Raw genomic sequence first — 22955 nt, forward strand, 5'->3', positions numbered from 1 at the left:
TTAAGACAGGCAGTAGTCTAAGTAAAACTCTGCATATGGTCATCCCGGTATGTTTAAATGAACTGGAAACAAAGCTTTCTTCTGCAGCCAGATCTTTTGTTTTGAAAATTATCAAGCACAACAAAAGACAGCATAGGAAGAACACTTTGGAATGCTGAATTGAAGGGTCCATCAATATTCATAATATTCTCAAGGAACCAGTTCTGATGAGAGAAGAGGCAGTTACTTTTTTAGCCTCCTAGAGCAATGGGAAACCTTGCATCAGGCTTGGTATCTTACATTTGCATTTGTTAAAGGTTCCCTGAGGAATGCCAGGAAGAGCTTGCACTGATACCTGTCACTTCCTACATGTTCTAGATTTATATATGCATTAAGAGGTGCAAAACTGTAACAAGGCTGTATTTAGCACCTGGGATCACAGGAGCTTTAGTAAATCAGTCTGTTCTTGCAGCTCAGAGAGACGTAGGAATCTGTGTATACACATTTCTTTACATAAAAATCTTTTTTTTCTAGAAAAGTCCAGCGAAAACAGTGTCTCCTGACTGGCTCCTGAAGAAGTCAGCGTTGCTGGAAATATGCCAACATTCACATCTGAACAAGCCAATTTCACTCTCTCCACTTAAAGTACAAGCTTTTTTCATTGCACACAGGAGGTGTCTCAAAGTCATTTACCAGAAAAGTTTACAGGATGAGACCTTCATGTTAACACCTTGTAAAACATTATTAACAGCCAAGTCAGTAAGTTGTAATAAATCCCATCAGTAAGTGACCTCCTTAATTAGGGCAGAGTACCAGTATCATCAGCCAGGAAACATTATGCTACATTATGCTGTAACTATTATTACACACAGAAAACTGTTAAACAAGCATTATTTAGGCAGCTAGGTCTGCACTTCTTATCTAAAGCCTGTTCTCAACACAGTGGTACCAGTCCTTCCCTAGTGCTCATCACAATTTGCTTGCTTCAGGACGATGACACATCCTTGTCCTCCCAGTAAAAAAGAAGGAACTGAAGGTCAAAGTCACCAAATTATAAAGTGCGATGGGACATGCCAAGGCCCCGCTTTTCTGTCAACTGCCTCCCATGACAGCTGCGACTGCCCAACACTTTCTCACCAGCTCCAAGGTCACCAAGCAGACAGGTTCCTTGTTTCTGCCCCAGCTCTGCCAGGTTTGCCCTTCCTTACTCCATCCCTCATGTTTCTCAGCTTCACCCACATTGACCTTTCAGCCTCTGCCTCCTGATGTCAGGATACTGAAACAGCTTCCTTGTTCCTTTTCCTCAGGCCTTTGTTCTTTCCCACGCTATAACAAACCTGTATCTATTAGGGATTTTGTGGAGATTTGCCCCTTTGGTTTCTTTTCTTCAGGTGCTTTAACTTCAGCAAGGGAAGATACTGATAGCGCAAGAACAAATCTCTGCTCCCACCTCCAGACACTGAAGCCCATCTATTCCTCATCACCTTGAGCTGTTTGCTAGCATGCCAGTTTGGGCACAAGGGGGTTTTTAGCTTCTCTTCCAGATTCTTACTGAGTTTCTGTGTTTGTGCACAGCATTATATTTTTCTAAAGCTTTTATCTTTGCCAAGGATTTTTTATTGTATTGTATAAAAAATATAAATTATATTAATATAATTTGTATATAAAAATATAATGTATATTAATTATAGATATGGCATCTAAGATCAGTAGTTACCATATTTCAGAGTCTCTCTCAAAAACAAAAAAGTGCTGCAGACATTCAGAGAAGATCTCCTCAATTCTTGTAGCCTCAGTAAATGGTCCTTAGCCTTATGCAGAGGTTGTTGAGATTTTCCTACTTGCAGGAGAAATCTTGCATGGAAAATTTTAGTATAAGCAGGCAGATGTTTGCAACATTACAAACTGTAAATACAGTTTTATAATGTGAATTATTTTTTGCTAGTAATATAGTTAGTGATAGCTCTGCTGTGTGTGGAAACGGTTACTATTACAAGTTATTTACTATGCTATATCTTTACATTTTGTTAAGAACAAAAAAGATCAAAGCTCAGTGTAAATGAAACAACTCTAGAAGAGAGAAAAATGTGGGCAAGGCTCCTAGTTAAGACTCCCCTAATAAATCCTAATTTACCTGTGGAGTTACACAGGTGAAACTAAGACCAGAAGTATGGTCAGTCACTTAGACTGCGCACCTTCCCAAATGTATTCAGCCCAAACTCAGTCTGGCTATGTGTAAGAAATTTAATGTACTTACTTTGGGCCGAGTGTCAACAACATATATGAAATCACCTCCTGGATTTGCTTTTCTAATGGCCTGGAGCATCTGTTCATCCTCAAGGCATCGAGCGCTAAAGCCAGACAAAGGCTGGCTGCTTCTGCATATGGAGGCCTGCAGGAAAACGGACAAAGGAAAAACATCAGCAGAGTTATTAAGCAGAAATTATTTAGCATCCAGAAGCATTTACAAAAATAGTTCATTAGATGTTTTCATATGTGTACAGTTACATGGGAAGGACAGAGTGGTAAAAAGAATTACATGTTAGTAAATACCTTATTTTTAAAAGGCAAGGAAATATTAAAACAATACAACCCCATTGGCCCAAGTCTAGTCTTGAATCCAAGCTTTAAAGATATTTTAAATATAGTATTTCCCTAGTGTGGAATAACACCTGAAAGGTCGTCTCTAGAGGATGTGGTGAGTACAACACTGTAATCACAAAAACACTGATACAACACAAAGAACAGGTCCTTTTGCACTGCCATCCACACCTACCAGTTATGATACTGATTACACCCAACTTACACCAATGCATGCTTTACTTAACAGCCCGAAATCATGAGTCCAAGAAATAAAAATGCCTAACATGCAGCTGGATCACTGACAGTGGAGCATTTTAGCACTGTCTTTGGAGAAAGACCTTACTGCATGGGAAGTGGGTCAGGCAGCCTGACTCCTGGGGTACATTTATTAATCAGTGCTGTTGAAGAAAGCAAGAGTGTTTCACTACAGACCCATCAGGATCAGACCTCCAGGTGAAACTGGGAAAGAAGGAATAGCATACGAAATAGGTGAGCAGGGAGGTTTTTATTTCTGCTAGGCAGAGGGCAGCCAGATTTGTAGAGGGCAAGGGGGCTAATACACGCACTTTCTAAGCACTGAACATAAGCATGAAGTAAATCTGCCTGCTGAAGATTGTGACCCGTGCAGACTGCCCTACACATCACCTACTACTGTGAGAAAGGACCTGCTCTTTTTCAGCCAAGGCCTGGAGCTATCAGTAGTTCGTCAGTAAAACACGGAACTTTAATACAGTGTTGTGGTTTAACCCCAGCCGGTAACGAAGTGCCACGCGGCCACCCGCTCACTCCCCCTCACCCTGAGGGACGGGGAGGGGAATCGGAAAGGAACGTAAAACTCAAGGGTTGAGATAAGAACAATTCAATAGTTGAAATAAAATAAAAAGGAAAGAACAATAATAATAATAACAGTTAAAATGAAAAGGAGGGAGAGGGGGAGAGGAATGAAATCCAAAGGGAAGGGAGGAAAGAAAACAAGTGATGCACGATACAACTGCTGACCACCCGCTGACCGATGCCCAGCCAGTCCCTGAGCAACAATCCACCAGGCCCCAGACAGTCCCCCCAGTTTATATACTGAGCACGATGTCCCATGGTATGGAACACCTCTTTGGCTAGTTCAGGTCAGCTGTCCTGTCTGTGTCCCCTCCCAGTTCCCCGTGCCCCCCAGCCCTCTCGCTGGCAGGGCCTGAGAAACTGAAAAGTCCTTGACTGAGTATAAACATCACCCAGCAACAACCAAACCCATCAATGTGCCATCAACATTGTTCTTCCACCAAATCCAAACCACAGCACTGCACCAGCTGCTAAGAAGAAAATTAACTCTATCCCAGCTGAAACCAGGACATACAGAAACCATGAATTGTGTAAGAGACTGTTCATACGATTATTAAGTTTTTGCAAACAGATTATTAGTTATCTAGAGTCTTGCCTGCTGATCAGCACACATTCCAGTGATTTAATATATGCTTACACCTCTGTTGCATGAAGCAAAAGGTATGTATTCATATGTCCACAACCCTCCTCTTTAGCAGAAGGAAGACATGTCTGTCTCATGTGTAGTGTACCAGTCACAAGGCAGATACAGACCTCAAGATTACGCTGAAGTTAGGATTGTGGATGAAGGTTAGGATTCAGGGAAGTATGGGCTGGAGCCCCTTACATTCTATCATCTTGGGGGCCCAAAAGGCTAAGGTATGTGCTGGCACCAGTATGAGACAATTGCTTGTCTGTCAAGTTAGGCTTGGGGTTAAGATCATGTTTAGCCTCAGCTCAAGAAACAGCTGCACTGCCAGTACTGCAAAACTAGGAAGATAAGCTGACCTAGTCATCGTTAGGTATTATAAGTGGGAATCATTACCCATGATACCCATGAAAAGGTATCCTGCTGACCCAGACAAATTGCTTAGGATGAGCTACATCCATAAAATTTATTGGGCTATGTTTAAGAGTAGGATAAGAGATGAGGTCATGTTTTGCTATTGCCCAGACTGAACAGATAGTTTCAGACTTTTATATTATCATATTCACACAGATACTGCAAGACGCAGAGTAAGCTGTCACATCGTCATTGAATTTGTCAGTACCAAAGAGCTATGGCAAAGTTCTGGATATGAAAGACTGGATGAGTGGCACCCATCTTCTCTGCATGCTGCAGACCTCTTCCCACCCTGCTGTTACCATAGCTGTTCAATGTCTACCATCACAAATCTTACTCCACTCCTGCCCATCCCTCTACTAGCTGGCAACTCATGCCAACCTCCAAACTCACAAGACGGTAGTTCCTCCAACATTCCTGACCCTTTTCCTAGCCCTTTGAACTAGGATCATGAAGGAGTAAACACAACACTTCAGACCCTGGTGGTCTGAAACTTGACCTGAATTCCAGCCGCAACAGGGAAAACATCCAGGCTGAAACCATGAAACTCATCCAATTTGGATCACTGTGTATTGGAATCTACCAGATCCCTGAGAGCTTTTCCTTCACTGAGATTTGGAAATGAGAGCTTTTCCTTCACTGAGATTTGGAAATGTCCAAGTGTTTTGAATCCTAGATATTTATGTTTGGACTTCGTCCATCATGCAAAGTAATTAACTTTGAAAATTCTGGCCCTAATGAAATATTAAAGGTAACAGTGATTTATGCAGAGACTGTATTTACTATTTAAATCTTCTTATCCTCCTGTTTTGTTGCCAAATTCATAGAACTTTATGGAAGCAGGATTCTGATGAAATAAGAAGGTAAAGAAGGAGTCAAAACAATGTCTTATTCTTTCCTTCTGAAGCTTAAACCTATGACAGGGGCCACTGTAAAGATAAGATTTCCATGAAGACTGTAGCTTATGATTCCTGCTTGTGACATCCTACGGGAATATCTCCCATCCTGCATGGCAAACCCTGCAGACACCCTGTAATCCCACACTAGCCCTGTCTCTTGGGAAGTCCTGGCCATCCCTCAGCACTAGGGAAAACCTTTCAATGCATTTGCCAGTCTGGGACTGAAACAGGAGGAGATATTTGGCACACGGATCCTTTGTGAGTGCAAAAGGGGCACCATTCTCCTAACTGGTACTGACAGCTGAGCTAAGGCAGGTTCGAGGGGGCTGGGGCACAAACATAAAAACACCCAGTCCATGGGATCCTTCAGTGCAAGGGTCTCCTTCACCTCAGCTGCCAGAAACAGAAATGTAAATAGTCTAGGTACAGGTTATTTGCAAACGGTTACAGATAAGTGAGGCAGTTCATCACCTAGCCCTGAGAATACCTGTCACAGAGCAGAAGGTGGGACTCCTCACTCTTACAGACAAGAGCCTCTTCAACAAAGCCATGACATGCTGCTCAGCCAAAATTTGGTTGCCCTTTCATCCATCCTTTTTGGGTCTAGTCACAGATCTTCTCTTGAAAGGCTACTCCTGATTCTCTAATTGCTGCAAGTATAATTTTTCTCCTCCTCACCTTGCTTTCAGGCTGTGGCTACCAGATCCTAAACTGCTCTGTTCTCCTCCCAGTTGCCTGCTAAGCTGCCTGCTACTGCCCTTCACTATTCAGCCACCCATGCTTCAGGACCTTTTGTACAAATCCACTTCCTTGTGACACAGGGATCACACTTTTTTGTGTTAGCTGGATGATGAAGCTGGATAATTAAGTTTAAATGACTGCATTAAATGTCTATTAATGAACTAACCGTAATTCCAGTGTGTGCCCATATGCACAAGCCATGCTAACCAGACTACACTAACAATCTTTTATTTATTTGATAAAACAATCACTGATTTTTTCTTGTGAAAGCTTACTAGAAGCACTATGAAAGCAAGGCCAAAATAAGCAACCACTTCAAAGCTACAAGTTCACACTTACATTGTTATCTTTGCAGAAGTAGGAAAGAGCTGGGAAACGCCTTCGGCTCCGAAATTTAGAGCTCCCCACTATGATGTGTGCAGTTGCAGACTTTGGTACGTACACTTCTGTTGGATAGGAGTCGCAGACCTGTGAATGGAAACTCTGCTTATTTGGCCTAAAAATACAAGTAATGTTAGCCATCTCCACAGCAAAAACAAAATACCAAGGAACTCTAATCTCAGGGAACATTCCATCATTATCATATACACATCACTGACATTTCTGAAAACAGTCTTTTGAAGCTGGAAAGTATTAATTCTAACTTACAGATGGCAAAACTGAAGCAGAAGGGTTGAAGAGCTGTACTTCCAAATGCTAATTCATGCTGTGTTGAGAACAGGCAGATAGAACATACATTCATACCAGAAAAGATTCACTGCTACGTACACCAAGGTTGTATGTACAACTGCAGATTCCTCTGTAGCAGAATTTGGAAGTAAGGATGCATGGCAGTGGGTTAAGGGCTCAGACACCCCTCTCTTATAATGGGAGGGAATTATAGACCCAAATTTTCTAGCAAATTTAGTAACAAAAAACTGATGATCATGATAGGGGCTTGGAGAAAAGAAATTAATCCGTATGAAATGAGGTTGCCAAAAGGCAAGCAGCCCTGACAATGCCTACCACTTCTGAAAGGAATCTAAGGAGCCTGCAAAAAGGCCCAGAAGTTCCTCTGGAGACAAGCGGGACCACAAACAGGGTCCTGGTCTAATTTCCTTTTCCTGATACAGCCCGTGGTGTTCTGGCTGGGGTCAAAAGAATATCCAGTATCTCCCTTGGACTTCCTGAGATGACTAAAAGTATAAGGATGTTCGGGGAGAAATTAGGTTCTGAGAGAGTTAGAGATATGTAATGAAAGAGAAAGAAAAGGAAGGGCTTGTGGTTACAGATGCTGCTGTGGTGAACTGGGTTTTATTCATGATGCCATTTTTCCTACAATTTATCTTTAAAGAGGTCAAACATTTTTTCCACTTGTTTTAACAAAAAGAAAACAAACCCTGACAGCACATTCAGTCTTCTCTGAGAACTTCACAGGCCTGCCTTAACATGGATATGCTCCAGCAACAGAGCCAACGGAGTGCATGGACAAACTTCCTTCAAAAATACTTTGGTTAGTATTTCTCACAATTAATTAACGTTCTAGGGACTTCAATTGTACGAGACTGAACTAAGCAGGAGAGCACGCAGCTAGGAAGATATGTCAGATGACTGTGAAAAACACTTAACAGTCAATCACAGAGGCTTCAAAAGGATTTTGAGGATAACCAGTGAGGAAAAAACATTTGCCAAGTTCACTATTTCAAGTAATTTTTTTCTGAAAATTGTAGTAATTTTATATAACCCTACAAGTCAGGAAAATGCTCATTCAGAAACATAACATTCAGTATGATTAAAACTTCTCCCCAGGCAGGCAAGCAGTAACTTTTAAAACACTGAGGGCATGTTTTCTGTGCTTCATTTCTACGCGTGTTAAACGAAGACACACCCTTTCACCCACTATGTGCCTTTTTATGTGAAAGAGTGGAAGAACTGCACCTTACTACACATGTGTACAGCACTGACCACAAAGGAACCCTGCATCTAAGCACTGTGGTAGCCTGGAGTCACACTGCTGATTTACTTCACAGACAGCCTCTTTAACAGAAAAATCAGAACAACTCACTCCATAGTCTCTGTTTACATCGCTAATCTGCCAATAGTTGTTTGGAATACCCATCCGATTATATTCTTCATTGAGATCAATAAGCTTCCAGCCTTGTTCTCGTTCTTCTTTATCTAATTTTGGATTGAATGAGAAACAATACAGCTCTTCGTATTTCACTGAAAAAAAAAAAAAAAAAAAAAAAAAGCAAACAAACAAAACCAGTTAACCGCTTCAGATTTCTCATCCTGAAATGACACTGCAAAACCAGAACTTGCCGTTGCCCTTTATGCAGTTTCTTTTAAAATAGTATGCTTTGCTATGTAAAAGCACATATCCTGGTCTACAACTATTTTAAAGTATACTTCACATGCTCTTTTGTTATTTGTATATGTTGCAATATATGTGCCTTATAAGTAGCGCTACTTAAAATACACCTCTTCTCTATGAATTGCAAAAGTCTCCCCGAGCCCAAAGACAAAATGCCAGTGATAACATGGTTTCATCCAAAGAAAACTGAAGTCAGTGCCAGAGTAAGCACTTGTTCTGCAAAAAAATTTGCTGGCCAGAAGTAGCTTAGAAGTCCCTTTATTAACCTAACATCTGTCCTGTGACAAAGACTGAAGATCTGAACAATGGACTATGTAGCACAGTCTTCCAAAAATTGGACTAACTCAGAAGTCTTTGTCCCTAAATAAGGAAGTTACGAATAGATTAAGTGAAATCTTAGTTTTGTGGACTGCAAAATTCTGTCCTTGCATTATTATCAAAGGCATTCAAGATATAGATGTTGTAATAGCATAGAAATAGCATATGTTGCATCAACCATTTTATCAAGACGGTGAAATTGTTCAAGTAGCTATGCTACCTGTCACCCTTGGTCAAGGACCATATAAAAAGCTTTGCTGGTGCTGGAATTTTTAACCTTTTTAAGGAGTATGTCTGTATTTATGCTAATGAGGGTCTTAATCCTGGTGACCGATGGTAGTCAGACACACATTGCCATTACATGCCAACTGTCACTGATTTGAATAACTATTCAGCATATAGCTTGAAATTAACGTTCTCATTGATACTTATATTGTTATGTTCTGAGGGTATGTTTCATCCTGTTGCTCTAAGTTCCTTAAAACTTTCCGACCAACAGGTTTTTAACTTTAGAACTGAAATAAATCACAAGCTGAGTCCTCTCTGATTTCATGGTTCTCTATTGATACACGTGCTCCACAATATAATATTAAAAAGGTCAGTAAATTTAAATACTGCACTTTCTTTTTTAATAATATACACCTAACAAGCAGAGTCTTAGACACTTGCTCCACAATATAATATTAAAAAGGTCAGTAAATTTAAATACTGCACTTTCTTTTTTAATAATATACACCTAACAAGCAGAGTCTTAGAATACTAGGGTAAGGAACTTTATAGCTATTAAAATAATAACCAGAAAACCAACCACAATATTAATAATAATAAGGCTCCCACCGATTTTATTTTGATTATGCCTTCTAAAGGTTTAATTTAAGTTATATTTTGCTTTTTAAACTTCTTTAAATTGATTGTATACACACACAGGAGTACGAACACAAGGAAAGAAAACATGTTAACTCTCTCAGCTAAGTACTGAAAGCCAACTAAATCATGAGTAAGGAGGAAGAAAAGAATGGTTTGCACAATATCTGACAGTTTAAACCCCTTCTGTATTCTCTGATTTCAAACTTTTGTCATGGCACAGATTTGGCAAACATTCTGGTTTACTTCTCACATGCTAACATGAAGTTTTAACGTAATACCTAAATCCAATCTGACCTCTTTTTAATTAATTATTTTTGGTAGCAATTTGAGCTTTTGTTTCCACTGCTTGGTTTTTCTGCATCTGGATTTTCTTTCCAAGTGAACCTGTTATTCACAGGCACATGGGAAGCCTTTAAAAATCCACCTATTAGAATATATCTGGGTTATTTATGACTGAAGTCTGCCTCAACGTTACAAGCATTATTACATGATGGTATCTATAGGTGGTAACAAAAATGTTCAGCTCTTAATAGTCAGTGCCTTAAAGTTCAGTTATCACCTCTTTGCCTGTACTTATTGGACCTTCCCTAATCTTTCATCGTTATTTTGACATAAGCATCTGCAATCCTGCTATTACACTTGTAATAACTGTTACGGTCAGCTTGTTTCACAAAGGGGCTTAATTAAACAAAAAGGCCAAATTCAGGTGACAGCCTGACCTTATTAAAATGCTATTAACAGCTAGCAAGAATAAAATCAAACACAGATTTGCTCCTTTAGTGTAACTAAGACATCAGATAGCATAGAATATATTAAGCCAGTACACAACATGGGCTTCACTCAGGTTCCCCTATGGTGGAATGAATGAAAAGAACAGGCATAAAATGGAAAATAGAGCTTGAATGAGTCGAATTTTCTCTTCACAGAGTAAAGAGTACCTTCTAATGTTAGAGTAACTGTATTACCTAAAAAAAATACAGCTTTGCGCCCAGACAAAATGGCATGGCAGAGCACTGTCAGGGTAATTTGGCTCAACTTGCAATCAGAGCCTTCTAGTTTTAAATAAGCAGGATTTTATCCTGCCTCGCATGAAGATCAGATAGTTTGCTGGAGAAGGAAAACTACTGTGCAGCTGAACTACCCAAAGAGCTAGTTCCATGGTGCTCTTATTGCATCTTCTTCATTTGAACCTTCTTGACCATTGCAGGCTGCCACTGGACGTGTATTCAGGGTCCACAGCTATTTTTCTCTTTGCCATTCTGTGTGCCTGTATTGAAGGGTCCTATTCTGGTGCAGAGCAGCACACACACCTCCTCCTGGCTCCAGGGAAACAGCACTACACAACTGCATTCCTTCCAGCATGCACGAACACATACTTGCAGCTGTGGTCCGTGGAATTAATCCAGATGTACACAGCAGAACCACTGACTAGATTTGTCTCATTGTTTTTAAATTTATCTGATTACTTTCATCTTGTATAACCTAGCATATCAAGTTAGAACTGCTGCAGTTGCATATTACTACTAACCTAATTATAGAAGGTACTTTAGGAAGTTCAGTAGCTGTGCTGGCTGACACTGCAATTTTTTCCCCCTCTACACAGTAGATAAATTTGGTGTAGTCCTAGCAAGATAAAAATTAAAGCCAGCGTTGTCAGGTTTGTACAGCCTGTGGTAGACATTTTCTTCGCAAACTGTTGAAACAGTAAAGGACAGAGGTTGGTTTTGTATTTCTACAGTTATCATTTAAAATATACAATCCAGAAGCCTTGTCAGCTAGATCTTAGAAGAGCAGCTACAATGCAGAGGATGGGGTTTTGGACTTTGATGCAACATTTGGATTTTCATTGAAAAGAAAAAAGGTTTCAAAAGGATCTTGATCGGAATTCAGAAATTCTAGAAGGGCACACTCAAAATGTAGATAATAACAGGCCGAAACACAGGCAGTCCAGTGGGATAAATCAACTACTTGCTGCAAAACCTTTCACTGATTTTAAGAAATTTATGGACAGCACAGAAAGGAAAAATTCAAATCATGACACGACTGCTAGACATAAGTCTTTTTGTCACAGCAGGAATGTGAAAGTTCCCTGCATTTAGAGGCTTGTTCACACTTACACAAGGCATCCAGTAAACAGTTACACATAAAGTATCATTTTAATGTATTTTACGGCCCGTGATACCCTAGGGTATTATTTTAAATAAGAGTTCATGTCATACTTCATGGAATGAACTACTTGTTATAATGTGCTTTCTTGATGGCTCCATAAATGATTATTCTAATATGTTCTGCTCAGAGACCTTTTGTCTCGTAACACATCTCTAATGAAGCCTTTTCTGCAAAGGACAAAGATGCACAGCTACATTTCTTCCATTATGTTTTCCCCCTTCAGGATGAGGACTGACTTTTGTGTCAGTTTCCTTCCCATACCTGGTCGTGCCAGACGTATCAGAGATATGTAAATGTCATGGCAGTCTCGTTCCTGAGGGATGACCAGCTGGATAACCTGGAAGTTCTTGCAGCGGATCAGTAATGGGCAACCAGTGGCAGTGGTGGCCTGCTTCTCAATAGAGGAAATTTGGCTGTGAAGAACCTGCAAGGGAATTGAAAACATTTATGCCAAGTGATTCAAAACTTTAGGAAGAAAAATAATTACTTATAATGGAATGCCAAGGCAGGCACAGTAGCTTCCGCTACTGCTTGGGAAAATCCCCACACTCCTCCTCTTGAAGTTTTTACTCCTATCTCCAGTTTCAGGCTCAAGCAGTGCCTGGTACATCACCTACAGACAAAGAAGTGCTTCTGGAGTGCTTCAGCTGCTCAAATATTAGTCTGGTCATGCTATCCAAAGCTTTTTGTTTGTTTGCTTTAGTGTAAGCTAGCGGCTGTCAGGAAAAGAGTTCTTTTCAGCTGTCTGCACAGTGGAAAGATGAACCAACATCAGTTAGATAAGGCTAAAATGTTGGGCTTCCTCACTGGCAGAATGGTAGCCCTGATATAATTCTAAATACTGCATCAGATGAGATGAAACATTACAATAAAAATCGGGAGGGAATAGTGGGACCAAAAGAGAACGGAGTTAATAATTAGTACAAAAATGGACGAAGGATTCATAATTAAGCTACATAAAAGACTCTCAAAGGGTAAGCCACCGGTGCTTTATCTGTACCTGTCTATATACATGCACCATATGTTATCAATCCATCAAAACAGAGAACTCAAAATACTACATTATAAAAAAATCAAAAAATTAAACCAACAAAATCACTGATCCAGCACAAAAGATCAGGGAGAGAGGCAAGAGCTCAGTGAGCGAAGGTAGTAATTCACATTCAAATCATTTATTCTCGGTTCTTCCTGGATGATAGGAGCAATACTGTAGTTTACAGAAGCTCTTCCTTGATCACTCACATCTGGTATTCTTATGGTGAAGGTCCTTCTACTCCTCTTACTGTGTTGTGATATCCAGAATCCATTGACAATTTTCAAAAATTACCAGGCTGGAATTTCACACACTCTGAAGTTCCAAAAGCATCCATACAAACTAATTTACAATGTTTAAACTGTTTTGCAAGTTATTTTCAAATTACCATCAATGAAGTGCCACACACTTACAGCTAACTGGAAAAAAAAAAAAAATCATACCCAGGTTTCTTTACGAGTTTCAGAGCCATTCTCCACAAAGATTACATGGGTAGCTGTTAAATACAAGGTTCCCAGTGCAGCTTTTCTTGAAGATAAACGATCAAGTAACCGAACATTTTCCACCTATACAAAGAAATGATACAGAAATAATCAGGCTATGACATAGCTTGCCATAGTGAGTTCTCAACATCCACATTTTGTTCATTACAAAGTTAAGCTCTTTCCGGTACCATATGAAATGACTTATCAGAAAAGTATAACTATATGAGAAAATGCAATTATATTATGTGATCTATTTCCAGATCTACCTTAGTGTTCATTTTCCCCCCTCTTGCGGTACCTCTGTATCCAAAAATCCGTTAGCAAAGACTTCCAAAGATAATTTCTCACTTGACCTCTTTCCTCCTATCTCACCTTACCAAAACCCTGTGATAGCAAGGCAGGGCCCAGCCTTCAGCTAAACTCTAGCTCCACGTCATCCATTCAAGCCATTCCAGAATTATCAGTGATACATAGGAAGCTAAATTAAAAAAATGATAATAGTGATAATGATGATGATGATAATAACAACAACAACAATAATAATAATAATAATGTGATAGTGGTAGAGTGTCTTTCTTCAGCAGGTGTGGGAGGGGACACAGCCAGGACAGCTGACCCAAAGTGACCAAACAGATATTCCACACCATATAACATCTGCTCAGACATAAAAGCTAAGAGAAAGGAAGAGGAAGGGGAGGGCATTTGTTATTTACAACGTTTGTCTTCTGGAGCAACCGCTACATGTACCGAAGCCCTGCTTCCCAGGAGGTGGCTGAACATCACCTGCTGATGGGAAGTAGAGAATAACATCTTTTCCTTTGCTTCCATGCATGCAGCTTTTGCTATTGCTTCATTAAACTGCCTTTATCTTGACCCACAAGTTGGGGTTTTTCTGTCTTATTTCCTCCCTCCCTGTTCTGCCAAGGAGGGGAGTGATAGAGTGGCTTGGTGGGCACCTGGTGTCCAGCCAAGGTCAACTCACCACAAACATGGTGGCTCATCTTCTCCACACCCTCTCTTCAACTCTTCACTCAAGACTTAAGATTTCTTTTATACACCCAATTATTTTCAGAACTTGGGGCTCATAACTGTTGAAGGGATATGCCCCCATTACAATCAAAAGGGACTAGCCTTGTGTTTGAAATACGGAAGCTGACTTAGGGGGAAGGCACGGGAAGAGCAAAGTTAAAGACCTTACCACTCTTGCATTGAAATCAGTGTAATTTCCCACCAATTTCCTGAAAATTAGAATTGGGTGCAACAAATACAAAGAAAAAAAAAAAAAGGATCAACAAAATCAATTTGCTTTTAATAGTGTAGAGATTCCAGATTAGAATGACAGAAACTTCCCAAAATACCCTCAGAGATGAGATGCAGCCATGTATTCTCAAAATTTTGCAGAAATAATTCCACTGAAATAACACCAGAAACAGAATGATGCCAGCACCTAGGAATTACATGTTTACAATGTGTATTCCAAACACATATTGCACTAGTTTAAAAATAGGAATAAAGAAATCCTTAAAATCAAAATAAGCCAGTTTGGTAGCAAAACGCTTAAAATCAAACAGTTAGTAAAACCAAGTCTTCTCCCTCAAGGCCAGTTATAGTCTGTCTGCTTTAAACAAAAATAAAACAGCTAGAAAGCAAGGAAAAGTCTTTTCCCAGGACCATCTACTTCAGAGGTCACGTTGTGGGGGGAGGAGGGATGGAAGGAACACAGCATTAACCCAGCCAGCATCCAGTAGTAAGCAAAAGAGGGGATTTAAAAGAGCAGGAAGGATACAAAAGTAAGATCAAATTGAGGTTTGTCTGGACAAAAAAAAAGGTGCCCAGGTGGCAACGCAGACAGCAAGGACTCTGCTGCACAGGCACGGACCGCGCGCCAGGGAGCTCAGGCCACCAGACACCAGCAAAGCAGAACCTACGCAGAGGGGCAGGGGCTGAGGGATGAATTTCCAGGCCTCCCAGTCACATCATTTCCCCACTCATCCCTCAGAGACCCACGGCTGAATAATGCTAATGAACAAAGCTCTTGTTTGGGTTGTGGGGTTTGGTGGGGGTTTTTTGGTACAAAGCTATAAATGAAACAACGGTTGGATCTGAATTAAACAGGAATAATTGCAATGAGAACTGCACGGTAAATCCTATTTCATTAAAGGAAATACAACGGCTGCACAGAGTGAGATCAGAGATTCACCTGGCCCGGCCAGTCATCTCCCAGAGCAGGCAACTGCAGCTGCTGAGGGAAAAAGAGTAGCAGGCATGAGTGTGCTGGTGCTCCCTCGGGATGTTATCCATGTGTTCTAAAAAGCAGCAGCTCTAGGGGCTTCCTAAGCTGAGGTCATAGTTTTTCATATCCCTATCTGCATTTTAATTCCATGAGTTTTGTTACACAACATTTTGAATTCTTGTAACCTACTGGCACCCACAACACCCTGTGAGTGAACTTCACGTTCCAGCTATGCATTGCACACAAAAATCCCTCCCTCTTGCTTGTTTTGAACCTGCCACCTATGGCAGGTGCACCATGCATTTGGCGAACAATTTAGTAAACAGAGAATGTTGCTTCTCATTTGCTTTCTATGTGCTGCACACGCTGTTGCAGATCCTTCCATCCTCACATTCCCAGACTGAAGAGTCACAACTTTATGTAGTTGTGACTTTTATGGAAGCTATTCCAGACAAGCTCTTCCATGCTTCTGATTATCCTGTGAGAGGTCTGTTCCCTGAGAAGAGAGGCCAAAAGCGCCAACAGAATTCAAGATTTGGGTGTACAATAGCTTTGTATAACAGAATGGTAATGTTTGCCGTTTTGTTCTCTATTCGGTTTTTAAGTTTTCAAACCTTGCTTGCTTTTCTGTCCCCTGCCGAGCACAGTGGGGGTTTTATAATTACTTAATTATTTGTTTTTAGAACTAGCAATTGTAACTCCAAGTCACGTCTGCATACATAAATTAAGACCCACCCTCTATGTATATTATCTTATATTTATTAACGATTAATTTTGTTCACCAGTATCATGAGACGTTGCTGCAAGCCCCCGCAGCAATCTTTCATTTCTGCTACCCTGAAAGACGTTGGTACGGTCAGTGAACTTTACCACCTCTGGCATCTCCTCCCCTCCCTGTATCTTTCACAACATTTGAAGTTGAACATAGGGGCTCTTACAGATCTGTTGGATCTCTAGTGACGAGTTCCCTCCATGGCAAAAATGGACAATACTTTCTTACTATTTGTTTCTTATTTTTTAATTAGTTATTAATGAGAGGCCTATACGTCTTATCCTATGATACTTAAGCTTCTTCAAGAGCCTTTGATGAAGGACATGCTCAAATGAGTTTTGGAAGACCAATCAGCTTCTATCAAATGAATCACCCTTGTCCATACGTTCAGTTACTTTTCCAAAGAAACTGTAGAGATTCTGGGTTCCTCTATTGAACCTATGCCAGTTCTCCCCCTTTTTATCATACTTATCCATAAATCTAACGACTTAGAAGGGGGCCTATAGAGTATTGTAGCTCCTACAAATTTATCAGATTAGGTGTCATGTTTATCACCTCCATTTTTTTCAGATCAGGAAACTTTTAAGCATTACACCAACATTACTGGCTTGACAGTTTTGTACTTTAGTTCTTTTAACTTGCATGGATACCATCTGGTCCTGGTAATTTTTTACTGCTCATTGCTGCCAGTTTCTTCTGGTACCTTTTCTTACAACACTTTTATTGTTGACAAATCTTCTGATACATTCTTGACAGAGAAATATGCCAGAATGGGCATATCTCTAAATACCTTACATACTTGGATCGTTTATTAATCCTGTAGATTTTGTCAGGATTTTACCTACTTAAAGCCAGCTTGAAAATGGTTTTACTAGTAGTTTTTGCCAAGTTGTTCTTCAAAATCTCTTTTGGCCTGCCTTATTGTGTTTATATATTTAACTTGTTTATGCTTTATTTTCCTCATTTAGGCACAACTTCAACTTGAAGAAAGTCCTTTTACTTCTAATAAAAGAAGTCTTTTTAATAAAAGACATCCTCTTACTCCTTTACCCTTCTGTTTAGCTATGCAAACCTTTTTTGGGGTCTTTTAAAGCCTTTTTTTCTGGAAGTTGATTTGCAGTAAGCTCCCATATTTAAACAATCTTGATGACTCCTATAAACATTCTGAATTTTGGCTCTTTTTCTTTTTAAACAGTTTTCACGTTTTTATGCAGTTTGCTCTTTGAAGATAAACATTGCCATGGGAGAGTTTTTCCCCTTTTCTTGCTGTTTCAAGAATACTGCATCATTAGTTACCGTCAAGAATACTGCATCATTAGTTACCGTCACACAGAGGTTCTAGCTGTGTTTTGAATGAAGTCTTTCTGTCATTGTCTAAAACCAGGTCCTAGATTTCTTTCTAATTACTTAAAATTGCCTTTTTTTTTTTTCAAGATTAAAAAAATAGCCTCCGTATAAGCAATTATTTAAAGAACCTTAAGTTTTACTCAGAATCACACACACACACACACAGAGCGCATTTACCCAATATCAATTTATTAAATGATGTCTCGCACTGTTACTGCATCTCCTGTCTTCATGCCCCATTTGATCTTGTTTAGGTTGTCACAGGCAATGCAACTATTTAGGAAGGACAGTCGGTACTACAGTCCTAATACTGTACTGCAGTCCTGTGGTGCTATGGTTCTACTTTTCCTATTTCATCTTGTAATTTCAATCTGTAGGGACTCTTTGCTTTTGTGATGTAGTTACTCTATGAGATTTGACTCTGTTTACTTCAAGACAAAAAAAAAATCTGCTCTTTGACAGGCACGACTTTACCTGTCTTTCTCATGTAATTTGTCACTGATGTGCCTGTCATTGTTTATTTTTCTTCCACTGTTTCTAACATGCCTATTACATCAACATTCTCATTTATAATCAATAACTTCAGTTTCAACATTTTTTTTTCAAACTTCTAATACCTGTACTGAAACACGCAAGTATTTGTTCCAGTTGTCAATGTTTCTTCGCTCTGATTAAGTGGAACACTAGGCAACTTCTATTTATTTGAGAATATAGAATATTTTAAGCTGACAAATTTTTGTGTGGCACAGCACAACATCCACAATATCATACATTTTCTGTATTCTAACAAAAGCGTCTCAGTTTTTCAGTACTTCAGTGTGGATAAGCACAACTCAGAACCAGCTCTCCTAGCAGGCTCAACAAGGAAAAAGTACTGTTTGTGAGATGATGCAGCAGACTGAATATTTAGCTAGCCCTTGTTTCTGCTGGCCTCAAAGAGTACAGTAAGAGTGAACTCAAATTAGTGAGAATCTCTTAGCATGATTCATTGATTAACCTTGCCTGGTTCTCACATTATATATGTCAATCTGTGAATGTAGTATGAGAAAAATATAGCATTTACTAATAACTTGCCCCATGAACCACCTTATCATATCTACCATCATTTCCAAAGGGAAAGGGAATTGCTTAAATCTAAATTCTACCTGAATTCGAATCCTCAGCTCTGGTTTATAGTGAGGAAGTAGCACGAAGTGCCTTCAGTAGCAGTAAGGGTCTCTAAGCTCTCACAAGCTTGTTCTAAAAACTCTCTGCATATATTTACACGGTTTTAATCTGAGCTCCATCTATGTTTCTTCTGCCTAGTCTCCAGTTACTCAAACTTTCTGAAAAAGCAGTGTATTACACCCATGGACAGGAGGAGAGGGGAAAAAAAAGTAAAACAGAGCTAGCCACAATCTAAGATTTCATTCAGCTGATCAAAGGATTCAGAGAAGGAGCCTTGTTCCTCTTCTCCACCCTCCCAGTCAGGAAAAGAAAACCAAGGCAAACACCGTCTTTAAATGGTCTAGAGGGAATGGCAGCATGTTCATTTCCACAAGAGAGGAACAGACATTGTAACAGTGGTTTGGAAGAAGTTGAGGTTTTCTACCTAAAAAGTAGAAGCATGCTGAGATATCAGCATTAAAAGCAAAATAAATAAATAAATAAATAAATTGAATATCAGAGACGCCATAGTAATTTGTCTCCTACTTTTTCTCCAAAAAATGCTCCATTTTTTCACCAGAACTACTGTAGACTTTACTGGAGAACCTAAGAAATAATGTATGTACTGACACACGTCAGGAAAAAGCATGCTGCATATGTGCTTTGCCTAAAATGAACAGCTAGTGGGAGAGACCAGATCAGAAAATATCAGGTAAAGAATAAAAAAAAGAACAAAAACAGCCTGTAAAGCTGAGAGCTGGCAGAGCTCAAGGAGCGAAAAAAGAAAGCATCACCCAAGCTGGTCTGGAGAGTGGCATCTAAGTATAAACGTCAATAATTTATTTGAAGCTGTTGCCCCCATCATTTATTTTTGCCTGATGACTGTGGTTGTCTAGGCTTAAAGAAAAGACTGCCAAGAGATTTACTTCAATGATTACAGCCCCTTACATGGGGATAAATAAAGTTGGACAGAAACTCTATTTTCAATGCAACACAGATGACAGAAAAAAGGAAGCAAAAATAGAAGTTAAAGGGAATGCAGATTAAGAACAGATGGAAGGCACTTCTTACTCAGAGAATGAACATGACAAATGACTTATGAACAAGGTTGCCAGGAGGTCATTCAAGAAAAAAATGGCATATTAGGGAAAAGCACGGGTCAAAGCTTCATTCCGGCACAACTCCTACCAGTTTCAACAGGACTCCCACCTAAGGAAGAATGGCAAAGATATGACCCTGAAAGCGTTCAGAAGAGTTGTCGTGCTAAAATATTATTCCTAAAAATATCCATGTACCCTAATTTGTTTTCATTTTTAGTATAGATTACTTCTCGAACAAGCTCTGACTGCATGGCCTATTTTTAAATGCTTCTTGAATATGCTACCTTCGCTCTCATTTTTTAAGATGTTTCACTATCTCCACACACGGCAACATCATAAAAAAATGCAGAAGTGACTGCTGCTTTTCATGCTGTCCATAACTCCACATGGGAAAGCTCTTTCAGATAAATGCAGGATCAGTTCTGACTATGGACTCAGACTCGAGTAGGGAAAGGAGAGAGAATCGGTCAGACTGGGAAGAACCCTGCCTTCAAGCCAAAACTCAGTCCCACACCTCTCCACATCACTCTGCGTGTACAACAGGGAGGTGCTGTCCGACACAAAACGGTCTCTACTGTAGGATTTTCAAATAACATGAAATTCTGAATTCAGAAAAAACATCTCAAAGAGTTTTATTTACACTACATAGGTTTTCAGGCTCTGTGTTTGCTTCCCATGTATTAGGTGACCTGACGTAGAAGACGCTTGAACGTCCTGCCATGGTAATCACCGAGCTGCCCGTCACAATCATCGCTGTGCATCCGGAAGGAGAACACCAGCGGAAAAACCTATCGGGCAGCCAAGAACAAAGCAGCTTTCCTCTCACGTATCATCAAGTGCTCCCCATGCCTTTAGGAGGAACAGTTACCAATTCCTCTAATTCCTTATCACAAAAAAAGGAAGAAAGTCCAGAAAACCCTCCTGGGCCGGAGAAAGCCGCTAATTAAAGGCAAAAGCAGGGAATGTCCTAGCTCAGGTTACAGTCTCAGGAGCTTCTCTGTTGGTCAGCAGTTAAAATTCATTGTTCTACAACAAAGGCCCACTGCAGCAAGTTCCAGATAAAAGCTGATCAAGTACCTTAACATTTGACTGCATAGCGGAGTTTCAATCATTCTCCAAATGTAAAGAAAGACCGCTTTCATGATGGTCTGTGCTGCTGAAAAGGCTGACCCAAAGCCAAGGAGCGGGACTAGGCTCCTGGCACATGCTTTGCCCTAGAAAGTCTTCTCCTTGTCCATCCAGGACTTGGTTTTCCCTTGGGCTCCTTGACCACCTGGGGATTTCAACCACCTTCCCTACTCACCTTGCGATGTTAGACACGTGAGTAAAAGCAAGAAGAAACTGAACCCTGGGAATTAGTGACAGGATTCTGACCAGCTTCAGCACTGCAGGCATGCAAAAGCTAAAGGAAGAGCTTGTGCAAGCCAAAAGCCTGAGCCTAATGAGAAAAAAGGAGCACAGCTGGTATGGTTTGAAGCCAAGTGGAATATTTGAGCTTTCTTCACCCTGGTTGACCCCAGCTATCCATGTGTTTAGCATAATTCCTGAGGGTGAAAAACTACAACATGCAAAAGAACAAATACTAGGACAATTTTTTTCACACAAAGATAGTATAGTGTCGTACCCATTACCCAAAATATACAATATGTGATCTTTTTGCATAATCTTGGAATAAGAATAAAGCAAAACTGAATTGCCAGTTGATGCTTCCATTTAATGTGGTTTCTATTCTGTTTCATAAGAATCATGAAAACTGTAGTAGATCCATGTAACTTTTTTGTATTTTCTTCTCTAAAAAGATTTCCCAAGTGCAGTAAAATAACGCAAAATCAATCTGTAACACCAAGTCGGATGGCTGCATATGTCAAAAGAATCAAACTAGGCCAAAAATACCAAAATCATTAAATTTAAAGACACCTTACGCGTGGCATTGTAAAAAGTTTCCTCAGGGCAAACCTGACAAGATGGTAGAAAATATTCAAGAAAAATCTAAGCAAGTCTAATTTACTAAAGGGCTAAAGTGAAATGGGAATACTGGAAAAGAGCTGAAAAAAAAATTGAGGAATTACTCTTAATGTTAGCAAGACAGTGAACAAATTACCTAACAATTTGGCTTGAAAAAACCCTATTGTCTGCTAAGATCTATAAAAAGCGGGAGGTCAGTACCACATTATCAGATGTAGCCAAGTAGTAGTTGTATAATAGGTGCAGTCAACAGTAAGTTATTATAAGTGTGTATAGCATTGCAATATGGTGTCAACATCATAACACAAAGTCATCCATAAAATGTTTTCTCTTTCAATCTATATTAGATCTCATTTATCTAGAAAAGGAGAACAGCTGAGGAATTTCCAATTTTTTTCTGCGTTCCACTAGAAAACATATTTAACAGTTTTAATTTAGGGGCAAAAAAGTGCTTTGTCAAGTCAGTAAATGTTACTACATTCGCCAAAATTGTTTAGATTTAGTTCTGAAAAAATATACAGAAAATCGTTGCATTGCTTACAGCAGTAAGCTGAAGTAGGGGGAAAGAATTCTGCATGCAGCTGAGGGACACTGAAAAGAAATGTATGTTTAAATTCCTCCATTTAATACAGGCTTTTCTGCACGTTCAAAATTATGCCAGATTCAGCAGACTGTTTTAGAGCAGCAGTACCAGGCCATTTCAGCTGTGCAGGCCACGGAAGATTTGTATTAAAGATGGATTTGTAGGACTCCCTTTTCTCATGGTAAAGATCTGTCTTTCTCAGTTTAGTACACCTGCACAACAGGAGATGTCAGTGTGTGTTTTTTGTTGCAAATAGATTATTCCTTTAGCTTACAGACACTGATAGATCAAACACCACCCACTATAGTCCATTAACAGCAGGCTTAGAGATTCCAGCCTTGACCACTCCAAAGCCAAGCTTCCCAAATCCTCCGCTCCAGCTCCAGCCTCCTACTATGCATGAACAGAAATCAAAGAGTAGCCCGCAGACATGCTGTCTTAATGATTTTCAGTACCATTTTTAAAGTGCAATAAGTTTTAGAGTTACTGGTTTAGATGTGGATACC

At 39.8% G+C, this 22955-nt stretch overlaps 1 protein-coding gene across 5 annotated transcripts in view; it reads right to left on the minus strand.

Annotated features, from left to right (window-relative positions):
* MTMR7 (myotubularin related protein 7) overlaps positions 1-22955 on the minus strand; it is a 50248-nt gene that overhangs the window by 16729 nt on the left and 10564 nt on the right. For all 5 annotated transcript variants that reach the window (XM_055796902.1, XM_055796903.1, XM_055796900.1 and 2 more), the window contains exons 2-6: positions 13262-13384; positions 12047-12209; positions 8123-8280; positions 6418-6546; positions 2237-2371 (exon numbers count right to left, since the gene is read on the minus strand). In XM_055796902.1, the coding sequence (XP_055652877.1) occupies positions 2237-2371; positions 6418-6546; positions 8123-8280; positions 12047-12209; positions 13262-13384 (708 nt within the window). The remainder of the gene's footprint in view (positions 1-2236; positions 2372-6417; positions 6547-8122; positions 8281-12046; positions 12210-13261; positions 13385-22955) is intronic.

The sequence above is a fragment of the Falco peregrinus genome, chromosome 2 (assembly GCF_023634155.1).
Source record: "Falco peregrinus isolate bFalPer1 chromosome 2, bFalPer1.pri, whole genome shotgun sequence".
Taxonomy (NCBI): domain Eukaryota; kingdom Metazoa; phylum Chordata; class Aves; order Falconiformes; family Falconidae; genus Falco; species Falco peregrinus.